General features: G+C 41.2%; 1 protein-coding gene across 6 annotated transcripts in view; it reads left to right on the top strand.

Annotated features, from left to right (window-relative positions):
- LOC109695920 (integrator complex subunit 6-like) overlaps positions 1–5,795 on the top strand; it is a 55,208-nt gene extending 49,413 nt beyond the window's left edge. For 4 of the 6 annotated variants that reach the window (XM_074063685.1, XM_074063684.1, XM_074063681.1 and 1 more), the window contains 4 exons: positions 504–738; positions 3,137–3,511; positions 4,327–4,420; positions 4,770–5,795. In XM_074063685.1, coding sequence (XP_073919786.1) covers positions 504–738; positions 3,137–3,511; positions 4,327–4,420; positions 4,770–4,878 — 813 coding nt within the window. In that variant the 3' untranslated portion in view covers positions 4,879–5,795. The remainder of the gene's footprint in view (positions 1–503; positions 739–3,136; positions 3,512–4,326; positions 4,421–4,769) is intronic. The other 2 variants (XM_020178703.2, XM_074063683.1) reach the window with 1 other exon arrangement.
- Positions 5,796–12,229: the final 6,434 nt, after the last annotated feature.

Here is a 12,229-nt window from a genome sequence, read left to right as displayed (position 1 = left end):
CAAGGTGGACATATTTAAACCTGTATTTGAGGTTCTGAGTGGGGAATTATACTTTCCATCTGCCTGCCTTTCACCAGCTACAGAGTGTAGCATTCTGTGCAGTGACAATCAGTGTTTCTTAATGGTAAGTTTAAGCACAAAAGTACCAAAAGGAAAAATTATTTCCCATACCAAGGACTAATGCAAAGTGGTCTACACTGCTCCAAAACGGTGACCAGATTTATACCATTTGGGCTGATTAGGTTTTCTGATTAATCATTATTGTAGTATGTTTGGCACCTTGCATATTAGTTTCCTCCTTTCTCCCCTTAGACTGGGTTAAAATTAGATTTCATTTTCTGAGAACAGAGTTAGTGTGGAGTGTGATAAATCTTTGGTCTATGATTAAGACATTAAGTGATAGAATGCATTATTGATTATATATGTTTATGAAGAGTGTTTGCAGTTTTTTGATAGTTGAACTTTTGTCTTTAATGGAATATGTTCATTGATTTTTTTTTTAGGGAATGATGATTGATGAAGCAGATGAATTTGTAGCAGGGCCACAAAACAAAGTGAAACGTCCTGGGGAACCCAACAGTCCTTTGTCATCTAAGAGAAGGCGGAGTATGTCCCTGCTGTTGAGGAAACCACAAACACCGCCTACTGTAACTAACCATGTGGACAGAAAGGGACCACTCTCAGCCTCGTGGTTCCCATCTTGTCCAAACCTCATAAAACCCACCCTTGTACATCCAGGTATAGAGTAGTGGTTGTGATTTCCTTATGGCTCCTAGAGGACTAAGACACTAAACAATTTTCTCTTCCTTTGTATTCCTCTTTTTTGGGTTCAATTTTTGTTCATTAAGTAAACCATTATTAAACCATATATGTGGTAGGTACAGCAGGCCCCATAGGGACCAGAGACCCTGTTTCAAGGATCTCAGTGTAAAGGAGAGAAAATATCCATAGTTACATAGTAATTAGCACATGGTATTAGCATAGTAATTAATTAGTAAATAACACAGAAATTAATGAAGAAATGAATAGTTATGAGCAACCATTTGGAGCAGCAGCATCGTAGGAAGATAAAACACGTTTCTGAGGCAGTAGGAACAAGTGGGCTCACACTTGTAAAAGAATGGACCAGCTCTTACTCTGTCACTTCCTATTCGTGCCCTAACAGGCTGGTGTCTGCCTCCTTGACCCCACTGAAACCATTCCCAAGGTCATCAGTGTCTGCTGCCATTTCTTTCAACAGCATTTAGCACTGATGTTCACTCCCTCCTCTGTAGAAACTTTCTTGGTTCACAGACACCCATCCCATTCTCTTTTCCTGTTTCTCTCTTCCTTTCCTACCTCTAAATATTATAGATTCTCAAAGTTCCATCTCAGGATCTCTTCTCCTCACTGCACTTTGTCTTTAGGTGATGCCATGCAGTCCTGGGCCTTTAAATTTGATTTGTATTTCAACAACTTCAGTATTTACACCTCTAGACTATGACTCACTCCTCAATTCCAGACTCTGATGTAACCATGGGCATGACAGCTCCACTTAGGTGTATAATATGCATATAATTCAGCCCATCTTTGCACCTCTCCAAAACAGTTCTGCTGACATCTTCTGCATGGCAGATAATGACATCATTCAGTGACGTGCTGGTTGAACTATGGCACCTGTAGGGGTTGATAGGGTAGAGAATCTCTAGATTGTAATGTTTGCAGATTTCCCTAGTGTAAATAATCCTAATATTACTGATGCCAGTCTATCAACCTGAAATCACTGAATCAGAGTCAGGAAGAAGAGAGTACAGTCTACCCTCAAGAGCAGTAGTTTGCTGAATCCTGCACACTCCTGGCACTGTTATTTACCCAGTGGTTCAGGTGACAAATCCTAAGAGTCACTGTTATTTTTCTTCTATTCTTCTCTTCCTTCCATCTGTTTAGCAAGTCTGGGAAACTTGACATTCAATGTAATCCCTGTATCTCACCTTTTCTCTTCATCCATTGCCTCCATGCTGCTATGATCCCTCATGAAGCTATGAGGATAGCTTCTTTTCTGATCAGTCTGCTTTCCATTCTTTCTCCTAACTCATTCCTTGCCCTACAGCCAGAGTGATAAAGTTAGCAGGTAAATGAGACCATGCCATATCATGCTAAAACCCCATCCTCCTCATTCCTAAGCACTCAAAACAACTCTGCATGGCCTGGACCCACCATCCTTTCCTCACTTGGGTTCTAGCAGTCTCCTCACTCTCTTTGCCTCTGTCCTTCACTTCTTGGTCCCTGGTTTATTCTCTCTGTGCCTCCTGCCCTTGTCCTTACCATAGCCTGGCAATCTCCCTCTGTACATGCACAGGCTGGCTCTGTCTCCTCCCTGGGCTCTGCTCAGAGAACACCTCTTTGAAGCCCCTGCTACCACACCATGATCCTGGAGATTCCCTCTGCTTCTGTCTCACATCCGTGCTTGGTTCTTCCCTGATATGATTCCAGCTGTGTTTTTCTGCCCATTGTGCATTTCCTGTGTGACCTCCCCATAGCAGGGACTTATTCACTGCTGATCCCCAGCTTCTGACCTGGTGACTGGCACGGCAGGGGATGAGTAAATAACATACAGATGTCAGACTTGGAGTGACAAGCAACCCACTTTGACACAGAAAGGAAGGACGAGCAGAATCTTCTATGGATAGGGATTTTGGATGATGGAGATAGAGTGTTTAGCACCACGGGCTCCTGTTTTCTCAGAATACTTGTCGACAAGAGTCAGAAGGTGGTATATGCAAGTTGTCTGGCTTCGAGATCAGTAAAGCATGGCAGTTTATATATGACTTTGAGAAGTTATGACATCAAGTAAAACTTGCTTCTTTTCACCTTATAAAGCAAAACAAGCTGACACTAAGCCATGAGTACCAGGGGTGTGTGAACATTTGTTAGTTGTATTATCTTGGTTTCTATATGTATTCATAGTGACAAGAGGGAAGAAGGTGGTCTTATATTATCTTCCTGAGCTCAATTTGAGGGGGGTCTTAGTTCTCCACCTGTTACATCCTCCTGTTTTATGAAATAAATTCCTCGAAACTGAGGAACATGGGGATATACCTGTGGGGTTGACATAGTGCTCCTGCTTCACAGCTTAACTCCCTAATTTGCTTTCCAGATGTCCCTGTCACTCATGATGTCCATGAGGAGAAGATGGAAAATGAGCAAAGCCCACCTGATGGCTTCTTGTCAAACTGTGCTCCAACAGAGCTTATGAATGTGACAGGAGATGGTATTCCACCCAACCAATTGGATTCTCTGTCTGATGACTTCACTGGTCTTAGGAAAGATGGGCTGATTCACAAACCTGGTAATAATGCACTTATAGAAGGAGCCAAAAGCTGCAATCTCTCTGTAGATGACCAAAAACTCGCAGTAACATCTACTTTAGAAACTGTGCCAAATTCATTGCAAATCACTCCAGCGATGGCACAAGGAATCAATGCTGATATAAAACATCAATTAATGAAGGAAGTTCGAAAGTTTGGACGAAGTAAGTAGTGAAGGAACATCTACCAATAATGCAGTGGGGGTGCATCTCATTCTATGATTCAGAATAGATTTAGACTGCCTCTTAAGGTGCATTTGGGGGCAATATTGGATTTTCGCAGAAAGCAATTTCTCTGGCTTGGTGGTATAGTTTCCTTTGGCTACTACAACAAGTTATCACAAAATTTTATGTTTCAAACAATACAAATTTATTATCTTGCAATTCTGAAAGGTAGTATTCTGAAGATATTTTCATCAGCCTAAAATGAAGGTATTGATTGGCCAACATTCTTTCTGAGAGACCTAGGAAGAATCTGGTTTTTTGCCTTTTCCAGCTTCTAAAGACTGCCTGTATTCCATGGACTGTAGCCCCTTCTTCCATCTTCAAGTCAGCAGTATTAACAGTTTTGCTCCTCCTTGACCTCTATCCTTAACATCTTTTCTTTCTGACTGTTACTCTTCTGTCTTATAAAGATACTTGTGATTACATTGGAGCTACGTGCATAAACCTGGATAGTCTCCCCATCTCGACGTTCTTAACTTAATTCTATCTACAAATAAGGTATATAAGGTAACATTTTTCACAAGCTCCAGGGATTAGAGACATTTGGGGCAGCCATTATGGAGCCAAGCACATTTGGTTAGTATTTACAAGTTTTCCTTAGTAGGTATGCGCAGACATTTTGATGTGTTTACAATATCAATTGTGTCTAAATTTCTACCCATAAGGAAAAATGACTGAGGATTTACAATGATTTATTTTTATTTCCTATTCATATCATGTTTTTGAAAACTTACTGAAGTTTTTAATACCTTTAGAATATGAACGAATTTTCATCTTGCTTGAAGAAGTGCAAGGGCCCCTGGAGATGAAGAAGCAGTTTGTTGAATTCACCATCAAGGAAGCTTCAAGGTGGGTATTAACAGGAACTCTGTGGTTTGTTTGTCTTGTTTTGTTTTGTTTCAGCAGTAGGGCCCAATGCAAGACAAAGAAAGAAATAGGCTCTGCCTTCATTTTCACAAGTGCTAGTCCTCTTAACTCCTAGTTAAGGCTGTTTCCAGAGGTGTTTAGATTGATATTATCTGAGTCCAACTAATTCAACCTAGACCAATTTGACTTTGGGCCCTCAATTGTTATTCTTAGTATTCTTTAAACCATATCTTTCCATAAAAACAAATTTTATATTCTCACTGTGTATCCTGCACAGTGCCTTGCATGTCATAACAGCTTTAAGTATCTTTAAATTTCTCTTTATTTTCAGGTTTAAAAGACGAGTCTTAATTCAGTACCTTGAGAATGTACTAGAAAAAATAGATTCCCATCACCTTCTCAATAATGTTAACCACATCAACAGCAGATCATCATGTTAATGAAAACACCAGTACAAAAAAGGACAAGTTTTCTGTGCTATAGGATGGAACAGGATATTGTTGAAGCCTGTAGCCTTCCAGAGGCTAAGAAAAAGCACTAGAGCTTTTTATTTTGTGATTATCTAGCAGTAAAAGTTGGGCTTTTACCTTAAGAATTGTTGAAAGTATTAACTTTTTGTTTTGCTGTTTCTTTTCCAAATTGAGAAAAGAGATGTTGTTAATTCAACAGGCTGAAATTCATAAGACACTGTTGCCCCTACCATAAGTAATAAGGGTTCACTCATTTGGACTTCGCCATTTTAGGCATTTTCAGAGTGATTGGGGCCACCCGCAAGTGGAGCACTATTTGGTTTTCTTATTACGTCCTTTAGAAAGAGTAAGCGTATAGAATTGAAGTGGTAAACTTACGTGCTGAGCAAAGTTTTCATTAATTCCTGGTTGTGCCTTTTAAACCATGTAATGTTCAGGAGTAAAAAGCTGCTATTTGGGTAACTTATTTCTCTCTGGGAGGGGCAAGAAGAGTCACCAAACAAATCTACCTCCAACTCTCTGCCCTCTTGTCTAGAGACATTACAAAGGGCACCTGAGTCTGTGCTAACCTCTGACATTTGTTCTTGCATATGACAACAGACAGTCTTCAGGTGGACTTGTACATTCTGTGCTTTGGAAGCACTAAAGAAAAAATAATGTATATATTTCTTTTAATGTTTATACAAAAGTTTATATGGAGCAGTATTGTTATGTTTGTATTACTTTGTAAAAATATAAGTGTTTAAAGAGATTTTGACTTTGCATATACGAAATAAATCATTTTATTGATTTTTCAAAAATTCATTAATGATAGAGAAATCTCTAGTTGTATGTCTCTTGTGACTTGTTATTGCTTTCAGAATAAACAAATTAGGATGTTAACTTAAGCAGTTTAATTTTCAAATATTACTCATTGGACTGAGTGATGTTAGTGGAAGGGTACTGTGGGGGCCAGCCCTTCCCAGAAGACACTGAAGGGGGAAAACCTACCAGAATCAAGGTTATTGGAACTCTGGAATATAGTCAAAAGTTTACAGCAACCAAGTGAATGCTGAGTCATGAGAAAAACCATTGAAACACAGTATAGGAATGCTTTTGAAGATGGCAGCTTGCATTCCAAGTAGGGGTCCCTTCTTGGAATGGGAGGGGGAGAGTGGGCCTTATTTCCAAAGTAATTGTGTTTGTATGTTTAAATCTGTCTGGGAGGAGCTCCCTGCACTGACAAAAGGGAGGGATTAATTGCCTTTGGTTCACATAACTTCAAATTCTCTCAGTGGGGAGCAGCTATGTGGAGGATATTCCTCAAAAACTTATCAAATGAACAAACTTGTACCTAGGGCAAACCATAGACATGCCACAGCTCTGGAGGAAACGGTAGGGAAAAAGATACTTTGGAGAATGAGGGCTTTTAAAATTCTCCAGGCATTTGAAGAAACCTCTGAACCACTAGCTGACCTGTGAGGTGAGGGAGCACAAACTTCAAAGACTATGCATGACAAAGGATACAGGCCTTACAAAAATAGTTAGAAAAGTTGATACACAAACCATGATAACCCACAGCAAGCAGCAACAATAAATCCTGAGAGGAGTCCAAATTTTCAGAGTCATCATATCATAGTGTTCAAAATGTCTAACTTTCAATAGAAAATTAGGAGTTACTCAAAGAAACAAGACCATAGGGCCAATAATGGGGAGAAGTAATTAAAGGAAACTGCTCCTCAGAAGGTATATTAATTGGATTTAATAGAAAACAAAGACAACCGTCTCAGATATCAAAGAGCTAAAGGACACCATGGGTGACACCAGTAGAATGATGTATGAACAGAGAGAATATGAATAGAGGTAGAAATAATAAAGGAAAACAGATAGACCTGAAAAATACACTAACTGGAAATGGAAATTTCCTTAAAAGGGTTCAACGACAGACCTGAACAGACAGAAGAAGGAATCCACGAACTTGATTATCTACTGTGAGGAGCAGAAAGAAAATGGGATTAAGAAAAATGAACAGAGCCTAAAACAACCTTAGCGTAAGGGACACCATCAAGCACAACAACATATACACAATAGGATCCCTGGAAGGAGAGAGGAGAAAGTGGCATAAATACATTAAAGGCTACCCAGGAGGCAGAGATCAGGAGGATCATGGTTCAAGGCCAGCCTGGGCAAAAAGTTACCGAGACCCCATCTCAACAAATAAGCCAGATATGGTGATCCATGCCCTTGATCCCAACTACATCAGAGGCATAGGTAGGAGGATTGTGGTCCAAGGCCAGCCTAGGAGAAAAAGCAAGACCTCATGTGAAAAATAATTAAAGTAAAAAGGGCTGGGTGTGTGGCTCAAGTGATAGCGCTCTACATAGCAAGGGCCAGGCCCTGAGTCCACCCTCCATACAGCTCTCCCCAATCCAAAATGGTTTATACTTGTACAAATTACATTTCTAGATTTCACTCATATATTAAGCACACATATAAAACAGAATTTTGAGTATGTTTTTCAAATCTGTTTTGCTTTCACACTGTCTTACTAGTATCAAGAGTTGAACAGAAATTCTCAATTTATTTAATATGACTACACTTTGTGGCTAGTGTTTCTATTCTGTTCTTAAAATCTGCCTGTATTTAACCCACAAAGATCCCAATATTCTTCTAGTTCTCCCATGAAGTAGGGAGTGAAGGTATGATGTTTTACTGTCTATATGAAGTGGACTTACTACTAAAAGAACTGTCACCCCGTAATGCTTTGCTGCCCTGGTGTCATAAATCTAGCTATTTTGCATTTGTCTATTTGTTTCCACACTCTCTGTCCTGTTCCACTCGTATGGCCCATCCTCGCTCTGACTCCATGGTGTTTCATTACTTTGCCTTTTCCAGTAAATCTCATATCTGCTTCTGTGTATCTCTTAACTTTTGAAAAATACTTCGGATATTCTAAGCCCCATGATTTTCATAGATTTTATTATCAGATTGCTAATTTTCAAAAAAATTAATGTGGGACTTTAAACTAGACTACTATAATGATTCTGGAGGGAGAGGCACCTGCACACCCATGTTTATTGTGGCACTATTCACAATAGCCAAGTTATGGAAACAGCCAAGATGCCCCACTACTGATGAATGGATTAAGAAAATGCGGTATTTATACACAATGGAATTTTATGCAGCCATGAAGAAGAACGAAATGTTATCATTTGCTGGTAAATGGATGGACTTGGAGAACATCATTCTAAGTGAGGTTAGCCTGGCCCAAAAGACCAAAAATCGTATGTTCTCCCTCATATGTGGACATTTGATCAAGGGCAAACACAACAATGGGATTGGACTTTGACATGATCAAAGTGAGAGCACACAAGGGAGGGGTGAGGATAGGTAAGACACCTAAAAAACTAGCTAGCATTTGTTGCCCTCAACGCAGAGAAACTAAAGCAGATACCTTAAAAGCAACTGAGGCCAATAGGAAAAGGGGACCAGGAACTAGAGAAAAGGTTAGATCAAAAAGAATTAACCTAGAAGGTAACACACACGCACAGGAAATCAATGTGAGTCAATGCCCTGTATAGCTATCCTTTTCTCAACTAGCAAAAACTCTTGTTCCTTCCTGTTATTGCCTATACTCTCTCTACAACAAAATTAGAGATAAGGGCAAAATAGTTTCTGCTGGGTATTGAGGGGGGTAGGGGGGAGAGGGAAGGGGCGGAGTGGGTGGTAAGGGAGGGGGTGGGGGCAGAGGGGAGAAATGACCCAAGCCTTGTATGCACATATGAATAATAAAAAAAATAAGGATTCTGGAGGGAATTAACAGTAATGAGTCTTAATAACGACTCCTCCAATCCATGGAAAGAATGTTCTTCATTTTGCTGAGGCCTTGAGTCTCTGAGTGATGACTGGTGCATTCTGTGGCACACCTCATTATATTTATTACCAGGTATTCAGTGTTTGGGACACATTTTGAATGGTACTTTAAATTTTATTTTCTGATTATTTGTCGTTACTACACAAAAATGCAGGTGGCTTATGAATATTTTCTCTAGGTCCAGAAGCTTGGCTATCGTCACTTACAGGCTTCAGTTGTCTATCTACACAGAAATGTCATCTGTGAATAGTGACAATTTTTCATTAATAAATAATAATCAAGGGCTTTGCAGTTGCTAGGCAGGCATGCTACCACTTGAGCCATGCCTGCTGCTCAAGTTTGTTAATCTTTTATTTAGGATTTTTGTCTCTTTTCAAGAAATATCATGGTCCATATCTGTCTTTTCTTTTAATGGCCTTGTTCTATGTTGGCATCAGGTTTATATTAACCTTATAAAATGAGTTTGGAGCTAGTCCCTCATTCCTATTATACAAAATTGCCTTGTAAGACACATTTCTCTATTGAATGTTTTGAAGGCTCCTCAGCAGAAGCCTTCTGGATACTAATGTGTGTGTGTGTGTGTTTTTTTTTTTTTTTGGTGGTACTGGGGTTTGAACTCAGGACCTCAGGCTTGCTAAGCAAGTGCTCTACTACCTCCAACCCTTTAGGTGTTTGTATATTCTGTATGTTAATCCCACATGGAAGGAATAACAGGCAAGATTTCCTCCCATTGTGTGGGCCCTGTCTTCGCTCTGGAAATTGTTTCTCTGCTGTGCAGAAGCTTCTTAATTTGGTGCAATTCCATTTGTCAGTTCTTGCTGTGATTTCCTGGGCTATTGGAATCCCATTCAGAAAGTCACTGCCTGTGCCTGTTATGCAGTAATGTTTCCCCTAGGTTTTCCTTTAGCAGTTTCAAAGATTCAGGTCGTACATTAAGGTCTTTGGTCCATTTAAAGTTGATTTTGGGGGTTTTCTGTATGTGGATAGCCAGTTTCCCACCACCATTTGTTTTTATGAGCCTATATTTTCTCTGACATGTTTTTGGCATCTTTGTCAAGAATCACGCTGGCGCCAGTGTTTCACACCTATAATCCTGCATACTCAGAAGGCAGAGATCAGGAGGATCGTGGTTCAAAGCCAGAATGGGCAAATAGTGCCGCAAGACCCTATTTTGAAAAAACCCTTCACAAAGAAAGGGCTGGTGGAGTGGCTCAAGGTGTAGGCCCTGAGTTCAAGCCCCAGTACTGCCAAAAAAAAAATAGTATCAGATTGCTGCCTCTGTGTGGGCTTATTTCTGGATCTTTATTGCAATCATCTAAGTGTCTGTGTTTGTGCCAGTAACAATCTGTTTTTGTTGCTATGGCTCTGCAGTATAGTGTGACATTAGGTGTTATGAAGGCAGAAAACAGTTCCCACTCCTTTTACTCAATTAGATATTCTGTAATATAACAACAACAAAAAAGAAGACTGTCACTTTTCCTTTTCCTTTTCTTTTTTTCTTTTTTTTGGTCTTTGAGGCGGGGAATTCCTAGGCCGACCACAAGCTTATGATCCCACTGCCTCAGCTTCTCGAGTGCAGGGATTGCAGGAGTGTACCACCTTGCCCAGCAATTTTGCCTGTGTACCTGTGATTCTTCAGTGCCATCTTTTACGGCTTTTAGAGTTCACAGTCCCTAATGACTCCTATTCGCAATCTTTCCTGTGGAAAAATGACTGCCATAGTAAACTGCTCACTGACAGAGTTCCTGGAAACATAGCTGTTTGCTATTATTTAAGAGGGACTCCATTTGGGCATTCTGGGTAGATCACCAACAGGACTTCCTGGGGGGCATGTTGTAGCTTCCAGCCTGAAGAGGCCTAGGAGCTTGACGATTCAGCACTTTCTAGAATTTGGAAGCCAAGGCACAATAGTGAAGAGTGCAGCCCCAAGCACAGTCGCCATCAGTACACAGATGTGCGTGCATTCGCTGAGTTTCTGACACGAATCCTGGGTCAAAGCTGAGCCCTTATTGTGTGCGTGGTTTCCGAGGTTTCACATCTACCTTGTCAGCAATGCCACAGAAGTGAGACTGGCAGTCTAAGTCCCGAGAGAGAACATCCCAGTCACGTGAACTCAGGGTATTCTTGCTGCTGTCATACCTACACTTTGGGAAGATGATGGTGAAGGGAGAAAAGTTCTGTGTATTAAACCAAAGTGACACTATGTTGCAACAAGCCACCATTCAGTTGTTCTTTGCACTGACGCTATGTGCCAGACTGAAGCAGAACAAAGCCATTGTCCCATGGTGTGACTGTTACTGAGGCCTTCAGAACTTCTGATAAGGACAAAGATGGAGTGCACACAAGCACACGGTACCTCTTCAGGTCTGTCTGCTTCTCGCCTCTGGTGAGTGCTGCCTAAACTCAGCTCTGTGAAATAGGAGCTTGGGTGGGGGGACTTTGCTCAGTGTAGCCGCCATAAGCTGTGCAATGCTCAGTAAGTCACCCCTAATAAACACACCAGGCAGAAGTTTTGCAGTCATTCCCACTTGGAGGCAGGCGTTTCTCATATGTCTTCCCAGGAAATTCACATGACAAATAGTGCCCGAACAGGGACTGCACAGACCCAAACATGAGTCACAGGGAAGCATCGATGGGGGATCCATGTACACACCGCATAGATATGGTGGACACCAGGGCACTGTGCACCCTAATTACCCCAAGCATACAGGGCTCTAGACAACTGTACATAAGTATGAAGATAAAACAGTAAAAAGAAAAACCAGCACAAGTGAAAAAAACTGAGCTTAGTCTTGGGGTAAGCAACTATCACTCCTGCCTGTCATTGTCTATGATGCTCCCCTGCAAGGCAGCAACTAGGGGTGGATGTGATTCAGAGGCACACCACACTGGGGACATTTCTCCTGAGGGCACAAGTGATAAAGGCTGTGAAATATGGCTGGAAAGAATGAGTGCAGGTGAAGCTGCCTGTCCCATCCAGGGAACCAAAGAGTATGAACTGCAAGGGAAGAGAAAGAAATCACTGCCACCATCCAACCAAGGAAAAATCATCCGCCCAGCCAAGTCCCTTGAGCAGCCCAGTATGGCCAGTAAAGAAGCTAGACGTCTCCTAGAAATGACAGTGGGTAACAGAGAGCTAAATAAGGTAGTGTCTCCTATGCACGCCACTGTAGCCAGCATTGCTGTCTGACAGGACAGCTGATACAAGTGACAGCATCAGTCAGGCTGTTTTGGATCTCACCAGTGCTTTCCTTAACGTTGCTTTAGCCGAGTACTCCCAGGGCCAGGTTGCATTGACCTGGAACGGACAGCAATGGAGCCGCAGAGTACTCTCCCCACGTGACCTACACAGTCCCACGACTGATATGGAGAGGTAGCTTGAGACCTTGATTAAACGTTTATGCTGCCCAGCCACTGAAAAACTGTTTCATTATATAGATGACATCCTGGTAACCTCTGAGTGTCTTA

This window comes from Castor canadensis, chromosome X, assembly GCF_047511655.1.
Source record: "Castor canadensis chromosome X, mCasCan1.hap1v2, whole genome shotgun sequence".
In the NCBI taxonomy this organism is placed as follows: Eukaryota; Metazoa; Chordata; class Mammalia; order Rodentia; family Castoridae; genus Castor; species Castor canadensis.
The sequence above is the reverse complement of the archived record's forward strand: the minus strand, read 5'-3'. Positions and strand labels throughout refer to the sequence as shown.